The following is a 12,898-nucleotide window of genomic DNA, read 5'->3' on the forward strand; positions in this document are numbered from 1 at the left end:
TGGATAGGTGGAAAAGGAGATAGGCAGGTCAGACAAGTCCGGACAAGTCAAGGAGATAGTGCTGAGCTGGAAGTTTGAAACTAGGATGAGGTGGGGGAAGGGGAAATGAGGAAGCTGTTGAAGTCCACATTGATGCCCTGGGGTTGAAGTGTTCCGAGGCGGAAGATGAGGCGTTCTTCCTCCAGGCGTCTGGTGGTGAGGGAGCGGCGGTGAAGGAGGCCTAGGACCTGTCATTCGTTTGGCCGAACTGGTCCTCACCCTTAACAATTACTCCTTTGAAATATCCAATCCCTCTACACCTCCATCCGCCATGACCAGGGCCTCCAAGCCCTCAGTTTTTTCCTCTCCAGACATCCCCAACAGTACCCTTTCACTGACACTGTCATTCGTTTGGCCGAACTGGCCCTCACCCTTAACAACTTCTCCTTTGAACCCTCCCACTTCCTCCAGACTAAAGGCGTAGTCATGGGCACACGTATGGGCCCCAGCTATGCCTGTCTCTTTGTTGGCTATGTAGAACAGTTGATCTTCCGTAATTACACCGGCACCACTCCCCACCTCTTCCTCCGCTACATTGATGACTGCATTGGCACCACCTCGTGCTCCCGCGAGGAGGTTGAGCAATTCATCAACTTCACCAACACATTCCACCCTGACCTTAAATTTACCTGGACCATCTCTGACACCTCCCTCCCCTTCCTGGACTTCTCCATCTCCATTAGTGACGACTGACTTGACACTGATATTTTTTACAAACCCACCGACTCCCATAGCTACCTGGATTACACCTCTTCCCACCCTATCTCTTGCAAAAATGCCATCCCATATTCCCAATTTCTCCGCCTCCGCTGTATCTGCTCCCAGGAGGACCAGTTCCACCATAGAACACACCAGATGACCTCCTTCTTTAGAGACCGCAATTTCCCTTCCCACGTGGTTAAAGATGCCCTCATCCACATCCCGCACCTCTGCCCTCAGACCCCACCCCTCCAACCGTAACAAGGACAGAACGCCCCTGGTGTTCACCTTCCACCCTACAAACCGTCACATAAACCAAATCATCCGCCGACATTTCCGCCACCTCCAAAAAGACCCCACCACCAGGGATATATTTCCCTCCCCACCCCTTTCCGCCTTCCGCAAAGACCGTTCCCTCCGTGACTATCTGGTCAGGTCCACACACCCCTACGACCCACCCTCCCATTCTGGCACTTTCCCCTGCCACCGCAGGAACTGTAAAACCTGTGCCCACACTTCCTCCCTCACCTCTATCCAAGGCCCTAAAGGAGCCTTCCATATCCATCAAAGTTTTACTTGCACATCCACTAATATCATTTATTGTATCCGTTGCTCCCGATGTAGTCTCCTCTACATTGGGGAGACTGGGCACCTCCTAGCAGAGCCCTTTAGGGAACATCTCCGAGACACCCGCACCAATCAACCAAACCGACCCGTGGCCCAACATTTCAACTCCCCCTCCCACTCTGCCGAAAACATGGAGGTCCTGGGCCTCCTTCACCGCTGCTCCCTCACCACCAGACGCCTGGAGGAAGAACGCCTCATCTTCCGCCTCAGAACACTTCAACCCCAGGGCATCAATGTGGACTTCAACAGCTTCCTCATTTCCCCTTCCCCCACCTCATCCTAGTTTCAAACTTCCAGCTCAGCACTATCTCCTTGACTTGTCCGGACTTGTCTGACCTGCCTATCTCCTTTTCCACCTATCCACTCCACCCTCTCCTCCTTGACCTATCACCTTCATCTCCTCCCCCACTCACCCATTGTACTCTGTGCTACTCTCTCCCCACCCCCACCCTCCTCTAGTTTATCTCTCCACGCTTCAGGCTCATTGCCTTTATTCCTGATGAAGGGCTTTTGCTCGAAACATCGATTTCGCTGCTCATTGGATGCTGCCTGAACTGCTGTGCTCTTCCAGCACCACTAATCCAGTATTAGGTTAGTAAGCTATCGGTCTCAAGAACATAGAATGTAATTGAAAGATTTGTTACTGCAGTACAAGGGCACATGTAAGAATCAAATGGGGAGGACTAATGCTATTGCACGTGAAGTGGATGTCAGGAATACAGCTCCAATAAAACAACACCTCTATCTGCTTAAACCTTTCAAAGCCAGGCAGGTCTAGAAGGAAGTGGAGGCTATGGTCAACGAGGACATCATTGACCCAAGCCAGAGTAAGTGGAGTTCATCGATCGTCTTACTTCCAAATTGGATGGGACTCAGCGATTCTACATGGATTATCGGAAGGTAAACGCCATTACCAAATCGGACTTGTATCCAATTCCAAAATTGGAGGACTGTATCGAGAAAGTTGGACAAGCCAGTTACATCACCAAGTTGGGCTTAATACGTAGTTACTGGCAGATATCTTTATCAGAGTCGGCAAAAGAAATTTCCACATTTGTAACCCCAAATGGGCTATATCAGTTTAAGTTGATGCCCTTTGGAATGAAGAACACACCCACATTCCAAAGAGTCATGAACAGAGTTGTGGCTGGGTTACCAAATTGTGCAGTCTTTTTGGACAATACAGTGATTGTTAGTAAGTCCTGGAAAGATCACATGGTACAGTTGGCAGAGCTCTTTGAATGACTCTGAGAAGCAAAACTGGTGATAAACTTAAATAAAACAAAATTCACGAAAGCAAAGGTGGCGTTCTTGGAACGCAAAGATGAAGGCCATCGAAGAATTTCCATGACCAACCTCAAAGAAAGAGGTGCTTTGATTCTTAGGACTTAGCAGGTTCTATTGGAAGTTTGTTCCAAACTTCAGCAGTGTAGTAGCACCGTTAACTGATTTGCTGAAGAAGAACACAAAGTTTTGGTGGACAGAACCATGCCAGGAGACATTCAACCATTTGAAATTAATATTAAGCACAAAATCAGTTTTAGCTATACCAAACTTTTCAAAACCATTTAAAGTCACCATCGACGCTAGTAACTTTGGAGTTGGAACTGTAGTCCTACAGGAAGATGAGGATGGGATTGAACTGCCAGTTGGTTACTTTTCAAAGAAGATCAATATCCACCAGATGAAATACTCCACGATTGAAAAAGAGCTATTGAGTTTGGTCCTAGCCTTACAACATTTTAATGTGTATGTCACAAATAACGAGTCAGAGACAGAAAAGACAAAAATATGAGACTATTTCATTGGAGTCTTATGTTAAAGATTTTTAATTTATAAATCATACATGTTGCAGGTTGTAAGAATGTAATTACAGATGCATTATCGCAGATCTAACTAGATTAGGTATCCTACAATATGGAAACAGGCCCTTTGGCCCAACAAGTCCACACCAACCCTCTAAAGAGTAACCCACTCAGACCCATTTCCCTACATTTACCCCTGACTAATGCACCTTACACTATGGCCAATTCACCTGACCTGCACATCTTTGGATTGTGGGACAAAACCAGAGCACCCGGAGGAAACCCACGCAGACACGGGGATGAGATTTGTCTTTATTTAATGTTACATATAATATACATATAATACACACATACACACACTGGTAAATGGGAAGAAGTGAAGGTGAACTTATATTAAAGTTATCTGTATGTTAGGGTAATGTGTTTAAAAAGTAGAGCAAAAATATGAAGCCATATTTTCATTATGATGGCTCATTTTTTCTTAATGGAGGAGGTGTTATGAAGATGTGGGTGTACTATACCTTTAAGAGAGTAAAGGCTAGCATTGACAGCATCAAGTGTTCTCAATAAGACACAATGTAACGTGTGCTCCAGCTACTGGGGTAGCTAGTTGCCTGGAAATCACAAAACAGATTCAAATTTAGGCCAAACAGTTTAAATTATGCGCCAAGTAATACCAAATTCCAATCAAGTTTGAATTGAGTATATTGACAATCTTAAAAGCCAATAATCCAATGTTTTGGGGTATAAGACCAGAGAAAATTGAACAGTTGGGAGGAGAACTGCCACCAGACCAACAGATGTAGACTGCTAGTCTGAACTCTCTGAGAAGTACCTGTCTAGAGAAGGAGCTTGCACAGAGAAAAACCTCAAAACTAACCTGGAGAGCCAATCTACCGATGAAGATAGAGAGAAGATTCGACCGCTGGATGGTTTTAACATTTGGATTTTTCTGTAAATCTTAATTGGGAGTTTTTTTCAGACTCGTATTATAGCAGGCAAGGTAAAAGATCGGTTAGAGGAAAGAATTGAAAATAGTTGTTAGTTAATTATTCTCTGTAATACTTTAAGCAATAAAGTTATTAACTTTTACTTTAAATAGTTCTTGGCGACTTGAATTTATACAGATTACTGCATGGAATAAATGTTTCCTGTGTTGCTGATTTTAAATTAAGCAGGAATGTTTACCCGATGTTGCAACACTCTTAAACATTAGAAGCAGTTACAATACCACCACCTGTCCTGGTAGCTCTTTCCAGGTACTACCATTCTCTGTGTAAAAATCTTACTTCACACATCTCCTTTCAACTTTCCCCCTCACCTTAAACCAATGTCCTCTAGTATTTGACATTTCAACCATCTAAAAAAGACTCTGACTAGCCACCCTAACTATGCCTCTCATAATTTTATGTTCGACCATCAGGCCGCCCCTCAGACTCTGACTGTAGCAAAAACTCTAGTGAAAACAATCCAAGTTTGTCCAAACTCTATAGCTCATGCACTCCAATCTAAGTAATGCCCCGGTAAAGCTCTTCTGCACATTTTCCAAAGCCTTCATATCCTTCTTATAGTCTGGCAACCAAACCTGCACACATTACTCCAATGGTGACTGAACTAAAGTTTTATATAGCACCAACTTGACTTGTCAATTTTTGTACGCAATTCTCAGACTGATGAAGGCAAGCATGCCGTACATCTTTTTTACACCTTATCCACTTGAGCTGCCACTATCACAGCGCTATGGATTTGCACCCCAAGATCCATCTGTTTATTAATGCTCCTAAGGGTGTGGCCATGTATTGTATATTTTCCTCTTGCTTTTGGCCTCCCAAAATGAATCACCTTATACTTGTCTGAATGAAAACCATTTCTTTGTCCACTTTTCCAACTGATCTACATGCTGTTGTATCCTTTGAAAACCTTCCTCATTATCCACATTTCACCAACTTTTATGTCATCTGCAAACTTATTAATCAGATCACCTACATCTCTTTCCAAATCCTTTCTACATATTGACAAGAACAGAGGTCCGAGCACTGAGCCTTGTGAAACATCTCTGGTCACAGACCTCCAGTCAAAAAAGTACCCCTTCATAAATATCATCTGTTTTCTATGACTAAGCAAAGTTTGTATATAACTTACCAACTCGCTGTGGATCCCATGTAGCTTAATCTTCAGGACCAGCCTACCATGTTGGAACCTTGTTAAATCCTTTAGCAAGTCCATGTAGACTGTCATGTTTTCCATCAGATTATCTGAATTCTAACTGTCTTCATCATGCATCAGACAGCTATTATATCAAACCAGGAGTGGTTTAAGTGACCACCTATCCCCAAATCCACTCTCTCAATAATTCAAATTCCCACTTTGTGTATTTTAATCTTAAATTGAATGCATGTTTTTAGAAATATAAAAATATTAAAGTCAAAGGGCCCAATTTCTACTCTTTAAGTGAATGGATGGGTAAATTGATAAATCACTCTAAAAGCTCCCATAGTCACCTTTGTTTGTAACTAATTAGAAAGTGGAAACATTTTCAAACCTCACGACTGTAAGATGAAAACAGAAAGAAGAAGAAACACTCACAGAAGTGTAACATTGAATTTAACTTAATATGGTCCAGATTCACAAATAAAATCAGTTACATTTGATTTAAACTGCTAGAGTATAAAGATTTAAGTTATAAGTGTGAAATCAGGCTCTCATTTTCTATAAACTTAAAGAAATAAGAACTTTGCTCTCTAAAGCCAGGACAGGTTGTGAATCTTTTTTCTTTACTTTAGTATTGATTATTATGGGTTAAAAGCTGAAGAAAATCTATTAAATTTACTTTTGCTTGAGTTATTTAGCAACAAACACAATTTCAGAGTCAATTGTAAATGTTCCCACTCAGTAGCTGAGCCACCACAATCCATTTCCTGTCCAATTCGAACAACTGAAATAGATCCCTTAAAAACCTAATCTTTGAGACAATTCTCTCTTTGAACTTTTGGGGAGGGATCATGCTTTATTTAAAATGTAAGCTCCAATTACTGTATTCATACCTTTTGCCAATATTTTATCAATACAAGGTAAGATTGGTTCTAAAGATAGGGTTGAGCTTTTGATTTTCTTTTTCATTAGTGTTGCTGATAGTTTTATGGAATCTTAGTCAACTGAAGACACTTTATATTCACATGGAAGGAAAAGTGGTGAAATTATCAGATGAGGAAAAATATAATTGTTCTGAGACATGACAAGAGCTTTATTTAAGAATAAAGAGCTTGATTCACTTTATGCCTATAATGCATTATATTGAGTGATAAAGAAAAATAATGCTGTGATTTTTTTTGACCAACATGATAATTAAATCCTTTGGTGTCTATTTCCTAAAGCCTTTCTCTGATGGCCACCACATTATTATCTTTGCAAATCCCGGCAGGAGAATGCAAAGCATTCCATGACATTTTTTGAGGAAGACGGTAGTGTTCAACCAGGCTCTTGGTCAGTATATACCCTATAACAACACTATAGAAACATATTATCTGTTTGCTGTGTGAGGAAGCTTGGTCAGTAAAGGATTATTAAAGGAAAGGTGAGGTCAATTAAGGATAAACATTTCCTAATGCAACTAGAGCGTATAGCTTAAGTACTGAGTCATTACCTAACTTCACAATAGCAGTAAATCATCTAACTTCACATTCATTGCAAATGGCAAATAGTCAAATTCCTTTTTGCACAACTGTAATTCAGGAGAAAAGTAGGAATCTCTTCAAGAATTTAAAATAAAACAGGAATGAAGCAGCCTCAAATGAAACATTAAAGCCAGTTCTGGCTGGTTTCAGCATTTCAAGAAGAAGACATTTACATAACAGGGGTGGCACGGTGGCTCAGTGGTTAGCACTGCTGCCTCACAGCACCAGGGACTGGGTTTGATTCCACCCTCTGGGCATCTGTCTTTGTGGAGTTTGCACATTCTCCCCGTGTCTGCATTGGGTTTCCTCCAGATACTCTAGTTTCCTTCAACAGCCCAAAGGTGGACAGGCTAGGTGACTAGATGTGCTAAAATGCCCATAGTGACCAGGGATGTGTAGGTTAGGTGGAATAGCTTTGGGAAATGCAGGGTTACAGGGAAAGGGTAGGGGTGAGTCTTGGTGAAATGCTCTTCAGAGAGTTAGTGTGGACTTGTAGGGCCAAATGGCCTGTTTCCACACAGTAGAGATTCCATGATAAGTCAAAGTCACGGTGAGCTGACAAATGCGAACACTAGTGCCACAGATTTATATCCTACAGCTTTAAAGATTATTGTTGAGGAGGAACATTACTGCCCCAACAAGTCTGCAACATCAAAGCTACAGAAACCTCTTCAATTCCTGCAGAAGTTAAACATGTTCCTGAATTTAAAGGTGTGAAAGGTACTTGAATCATTCATGGTTGGTCTGATACCAATGGAGATTTCAGCTTCGAAGTTAGACTTGTCAAATTCCAAGAGCTCGAAAGGAGGATATCTAATCTTCACTAATTTTTTATTGATGGTCTAATAATAAAGAATGGGGAGCCATTTTTGAAGAATGCCTGCTGTGAACATTATTGCAAACCCAAGTTCATTGCCCATTTGAAAAAAGAGACAACAGCCTGGTCATCCAATAAACCTGAATGATTTGTCTGTTAACACCCGCAGATTACTTTAATCCAACCCATCTGCTTCAAGGTGCTTTCATTAAAATCAGGACATATTAACCTCAGTAAGAATTAACCCAGATGACTTATGAAACTGATGGAGAGGATAAGCCTGTAGTTTGAGAGTTCAGCAAATTTTGACATCTAGCATGCCATTAAGTTTACTAGTGAGTTTTGGGATGAAGTTCTATCATCAATGCAAAACTTGTTTCATAGCAAGGAGACCTATGCATGATTTTATATGACTTGTATTCCAGCAGCTGATATAAAAATTATTAACCTTTCTCACACTGTGCATGCTGATGGAGGTGATATGGAACAGTTGTTGTAATCTCATAATGAAACATTATCTAATGAAGACCTAACAGTATTGGAGAATATGATTGTGATAAGGAAGAAACAGGAGTATCTGATTAAATCACAATGAAGAAACTAAGTGAATCATTCCGTTTAGCTGATGTGATGTAAGCCACTTAAGAAATGGCTCCATGCTCCAGTATTTCCTGTGACTTGGATAAATTCATTGAATATCACACAGCAAAGGAAAGGGAGATGTTTTCCAATCAGACGAGGATGAACTATCTTTTCAAGTAAAGTTAACTGTCAACTTGAGGCAGCATTGGCTCTCCATCACCGCTCCTTCCATCAAGTCTTCTAACTCTGGATACTAATATATTATTTATATTTTGACTCACCTCAAATTCATTCTCCAACAGTGTATAGTACAGAATTTATAGCAAAACTTTACAGTGTAAATCACACTGTACATCACACTGTAAATTTTTGCTATAAATTCTGTGGCTTAGAATTGTGTCCTCCACTATCACCTGATGAAGGAGCGTTGCTCCGAAAGCTAGTGTGCTTCCAATTAAACCTGTTAACAAAATACATTTGAAAAAAACTATATTTCACAATAAATGTATAACAGATCAAATGAATTAAGGGTCCCTTAGGTTTTCAATAAACTTTTAAAATTGTGCGCTTCAAGACTATCTCTTCTTGTAAGCTGACTTCCATTAACATTTTACCAGTTACAATAGTTAAGAATAGTAAAAAGTGCAATTTTTAAATCACTTTGAAACAAAGCACATTAGAGATTAAAGAGGTGCCTCACTGTACTGTTGTATTTCCAAAGAGGTTGCTTTCAAATTAATCTAACAAAGAAGAAACACAACTACAGCAATAGAATAATTATAATCTTACTTTTAAATGAATTACAAACATAAATTCCAAGCCAGTAAAGCATGGATGTCATATCAATCCTCAAGAATGCAAAAGTTCCATTTATTTTCATGTTTTCAGCATAACATTAGTACCATTCTTTATCATTCAAAAAAAGATTAGCAATACAATTGTATGCAACTTCCTAGTTTTGTTACAGCATCTAAACACTTGGCATGGAAAACACTGCATCTGAATAGAGAACATTCAGTTTCAGAACTAGTATGTTTTCATGTTTTTAAAATTTTGATTATTAATAGGTCAAACTAAAATCTGCTGAACCAAAACATGTTAGGGAATCGAAATGTACAGAAAGCTGGATAGCTTGACTCAAAGAGAATGAGGAATTTATTTGCAAATCATGATAGTTTAGAATGATACCATTAACCAGTCCCTAAATTCAAAGCAGTCATGTAAATACTGTGGCCAGAAGAGCAGGACCAAGGGTTAGGAATACTGAAGCAAATAATTACTCTCCCAAGTCCCCAGAAACTGTCCATCAGCTACAAGGTACAATAGAGGAGCATGATGGAATATTTTCCACTTACTTATATGAGTGTAGTTCCAACAACACAAGAACCTTAAAATCATCCAGGACAAAGCAGCCTACTTGATTTGCACCATATCCATTATCTTCAACATTCACTCCCTTCAACACTAACACACAACAACAGCAATATATACCATCTACTAGCTGCACTGAAGTAACTCACCAAGGTTCCTTCAGCAGCAACTTCTGAATACAGGACCTCCACTACTTAGAAGGCCAAATGCAACAGATTCACTGAGACACTACTCACATATTGCTCTCCAAGAACACATGATCCCAAATGGGAAATGTATCTCCACTCCATCAAAATAGGTTAAAATCCTGAAATCCCTACTATAGCACTTCAGGTGTACTTGCATCATATAGTTAAAAATCACACAGCACCAGGTTATAGACCAACAGGTTTAATTGAAAGCACTAGCATTTGGAGCGCTGCTCCTTCATCAGGTGGTTGTGGAGTATAAGATTATAAGACACAGAATTCACAGCAAAAGTTCAAAGTGTGATGTAACTGAAACTATACATTGAAAAATATCTTGATTGCTTGTCAAGTCTCTCATGTGTTAGAATGACCATGTTAGCTTCACTTCTTTCATATGTAACTCGCAAAAACCCTTTTTTTAAAAAGTTATATTCACAAGTGAACTCCAACAATTGGTGTCAGCCCAGACACAAATCCATGTAAGATTCTGTTGGTTCATTTTTTTAGATTAGAATCAGTCAAAACATTATGGCACAGACAACAGTACAGAGGGGTGCTAATACCCAATACATTGTCTGGGCTGGTGAGAATCACTTATCAACCAATTGGTGCTCTCCTCCCATACAGTATAAATGTTGGTGTACCCTTAAATAGCATTCTTGTGAATTGTCTTGATGGATGCAAACCTAAAGGCTTCAACAAAATGCACATTTTTCAGCAATCTTCAAATTTTAGATTACCAAATGTCTATTTGTAAAATTGTGGTACCATTTTCCAAAGGCTCCTTTACAGCAAGGTTATTATTTTGAAAATTAATCAATACATAGCACAAATCCAAAACAGACTGATCTCCACTGCTTCTCAACATACTGTTCCAAAAATCCATCTCATACACACTGTATCTTCCAAAACTTTAGTGCTGTATTGTTTAACTAAATCAATATACAAATTCAAGTTGTCCATTATTACTGAATTAACCACATTAAAACTATCTTTAATTTCTTGATTGATAGTATGCCAATATTAACATGACAATTCGGTGGTATATAAACAACTCCCATCAATGTTTGCTGCACCTTCCGGTTTCCTAGCTCCCAAACATTGATTCTACACTTGAATGAAACTCAGCAGGTCTGGCAGTGCCTGTACAGAAACAAATTTTAAGTTTTGAATCCAATATGACTCTTCTTTGCAAGTGTTTCTACATCTTGATCTTTCATCCTAAGATTCGCTCTTACAGATGCACTGATCTCATCTCTTATTAGGAATACTATCCAGCCTCCTGTATCTCTTAGCCCATTGCTCCTAACTGTAGATTATTCTTGGATATAGAGTTCTCAATCTCAGTCACCCTGTAGACACATCTCTGGAATGGCAATTAAATCAAATTAAATCAATTTAGCTCAATTTGTATATTCAAATCATCAAACATTTTGTAAATGCTACACACTTTCAGATACAGGGCATTCAGTAAGTTAACTTTGTTCTCCATTCTGATCCCATCTGATGCTTGCTACTGATTTATTAAACTTCAATTTTGGCTTACGACTCTTCTACTTCTTTTTACTAGTTTTACTTTCTTTGAATCTGAGATTCCCTCTTAGATTTTCATCTTCCTGCCAATCTCGTTTAAACCCTCTCTAACAACACTACCAAATCCCTCCACAAGGATGTTAGTCTGGATGCTGCCAAAATGCAACCCATCCATCTTCTTTGGACGCCACCTGCCCCAGAATTGGATCCAATGCTTCAAGAAAATGTTGCCCTTTCTGCTTTGTCAGTTTTTTTGAGCTACAACCCAATCACTAATTTTCCCATTTCAATCCTCTCAGCTCTCCAGATCTATCAGCATGTGGGCACGAAATACTTTACTAAGTGAGAAGGTGAGGATGATAGTGAAACCCCATACAATCATTAATAAACATTCCACTTCTGGCACAAAAACAGAACATGCTGGAAAAACTCAACAGCTGTGTGGAGAGAAAGTAAAGTTAATGCTTTGGGTCCAGTGACCTTCTTCAGAACAGATTGAAGAAGAGTCACTCGACCCAACACAACTTGTCTTTCTTTCCGCAGATGCCACTATTTCTGCTGAGTTTCTCTAGCAATTTCTTTTTTAGTTTCTGATTTCCAGCATACACAGCATTGTTTCTTTAGTTTTCCACTTCTGGTTTTATGTTGCAAAGAAACTCATTTAAAAAGCAGCTGAGGACTGTTGGATGCAGGAGATTTCCCTGAGGAACTCCTGCAATGATGTTCTGCGGCTAAGATGATTGTCCTCCTTCTTCTTTTGTGATGGGTATAACTTCAACCAGTAAAGAGTCTTCTCCTCGATTATCATGACTTCTCACTATTGCCTTTTCATGTTAAATTAAGGGAATATGGTGGCATAATGGTAATGTCATTGGATTAGTAATACAGAGTTCCAGGCTAATGTTTTGGGGACACAGGTTCAAATTTCATCATGATAATTTACATGCAGTATAGCTTTGGAAATAAAAAGAAAATAGCCTAATGATAACCATGTACTCACTGTCTATTGTCATAAAAATCTGATTTTGATTTTCTTTTATTATTAGAATTATTAAATATGACATAAATGTCTTTTCTGGATAGAAACCTGCCATCTTTACCTGGTCTGGCCATATATAAGAGTCCAGGCCAATATGGTTACTCCTAACTGCCCTCTGGACAATTAGGGCAACAAATTCTGGCCTACACAGTGGTTCCAACTAAAAAAAAGTAAACTTTTTCCTTAATGTAAAGGACAGTCACATTCACCTGAATTTGTAACATCTGGTTACAGATTTAGATTCAGAACCTATGATATAATTGCAAAAACTACATTCAATAAATATGCAATTTGAGGGCTACAACTAGAAAAATGACCGCTAGAGCTACTGAAGATGAATGACAATCCTATAATTCAGGAATATCAGCAACATATCTAGGTAAGGTTTTTGAATCATATAAGGCTTTTAAATCTGACAGCAGCCTATAACATGCAATATAAATTATGAAATACACTGAGAACCAAATAAACATGGAACATGTTTTTTTCCAACAATCCTTAAAACAGTGAGATACTATCTTGGC

At 39.3% G+C, this 12,898-nt stretch overlaps 1 protein-coding gene across 2 annotated transcripts in view; it reads right to left on the minus strand.

The window, feature by feature from the left end:
• Positions 1–12,898, minus strand: part of LOC140480589 (receptor activity-modifying protein 3-like) — a 49,715-nt gene that overhangs the window by 31,666 nt on the left and 5,151 nt on the right. Inside the window, exon 4 of one of the 2 annotated variants that reach the window (XM_072575645.1) lies at positions 3,302–3,784. The exons of the other annotated variant lie outside the window; for it this stretch is intronic. Coding sequence (XP_072431746.1) covers positions 3,724–3,784 — 61 coding nt within the window. The 3' untranslated portion in view covers positions 3,302–3,723. Of the gene's footprint in view, positions 1–3,301; positions 3,785–12,898 lie in introns of those variants that run through there. 2 annotated transcript variants of the gene reach the window in all.

This window comes from Chiloscyllium punctatum, chromosome 8 (assembly GCF_047496795.1).
Source record: "Chiloscyllium punctatum isolate Juve2018m chromosome 8, sChiPun1.3, whole genome shotgun sequence".
In the NCBI taxonomy this organism is placed as follows: Eukaryota; Metazoa; Chordata; class Chondrichthyes; order Orectolobiformes; family Hemiscylliidae; genus Chiloscyllium; species Chiloscyllium punctatum.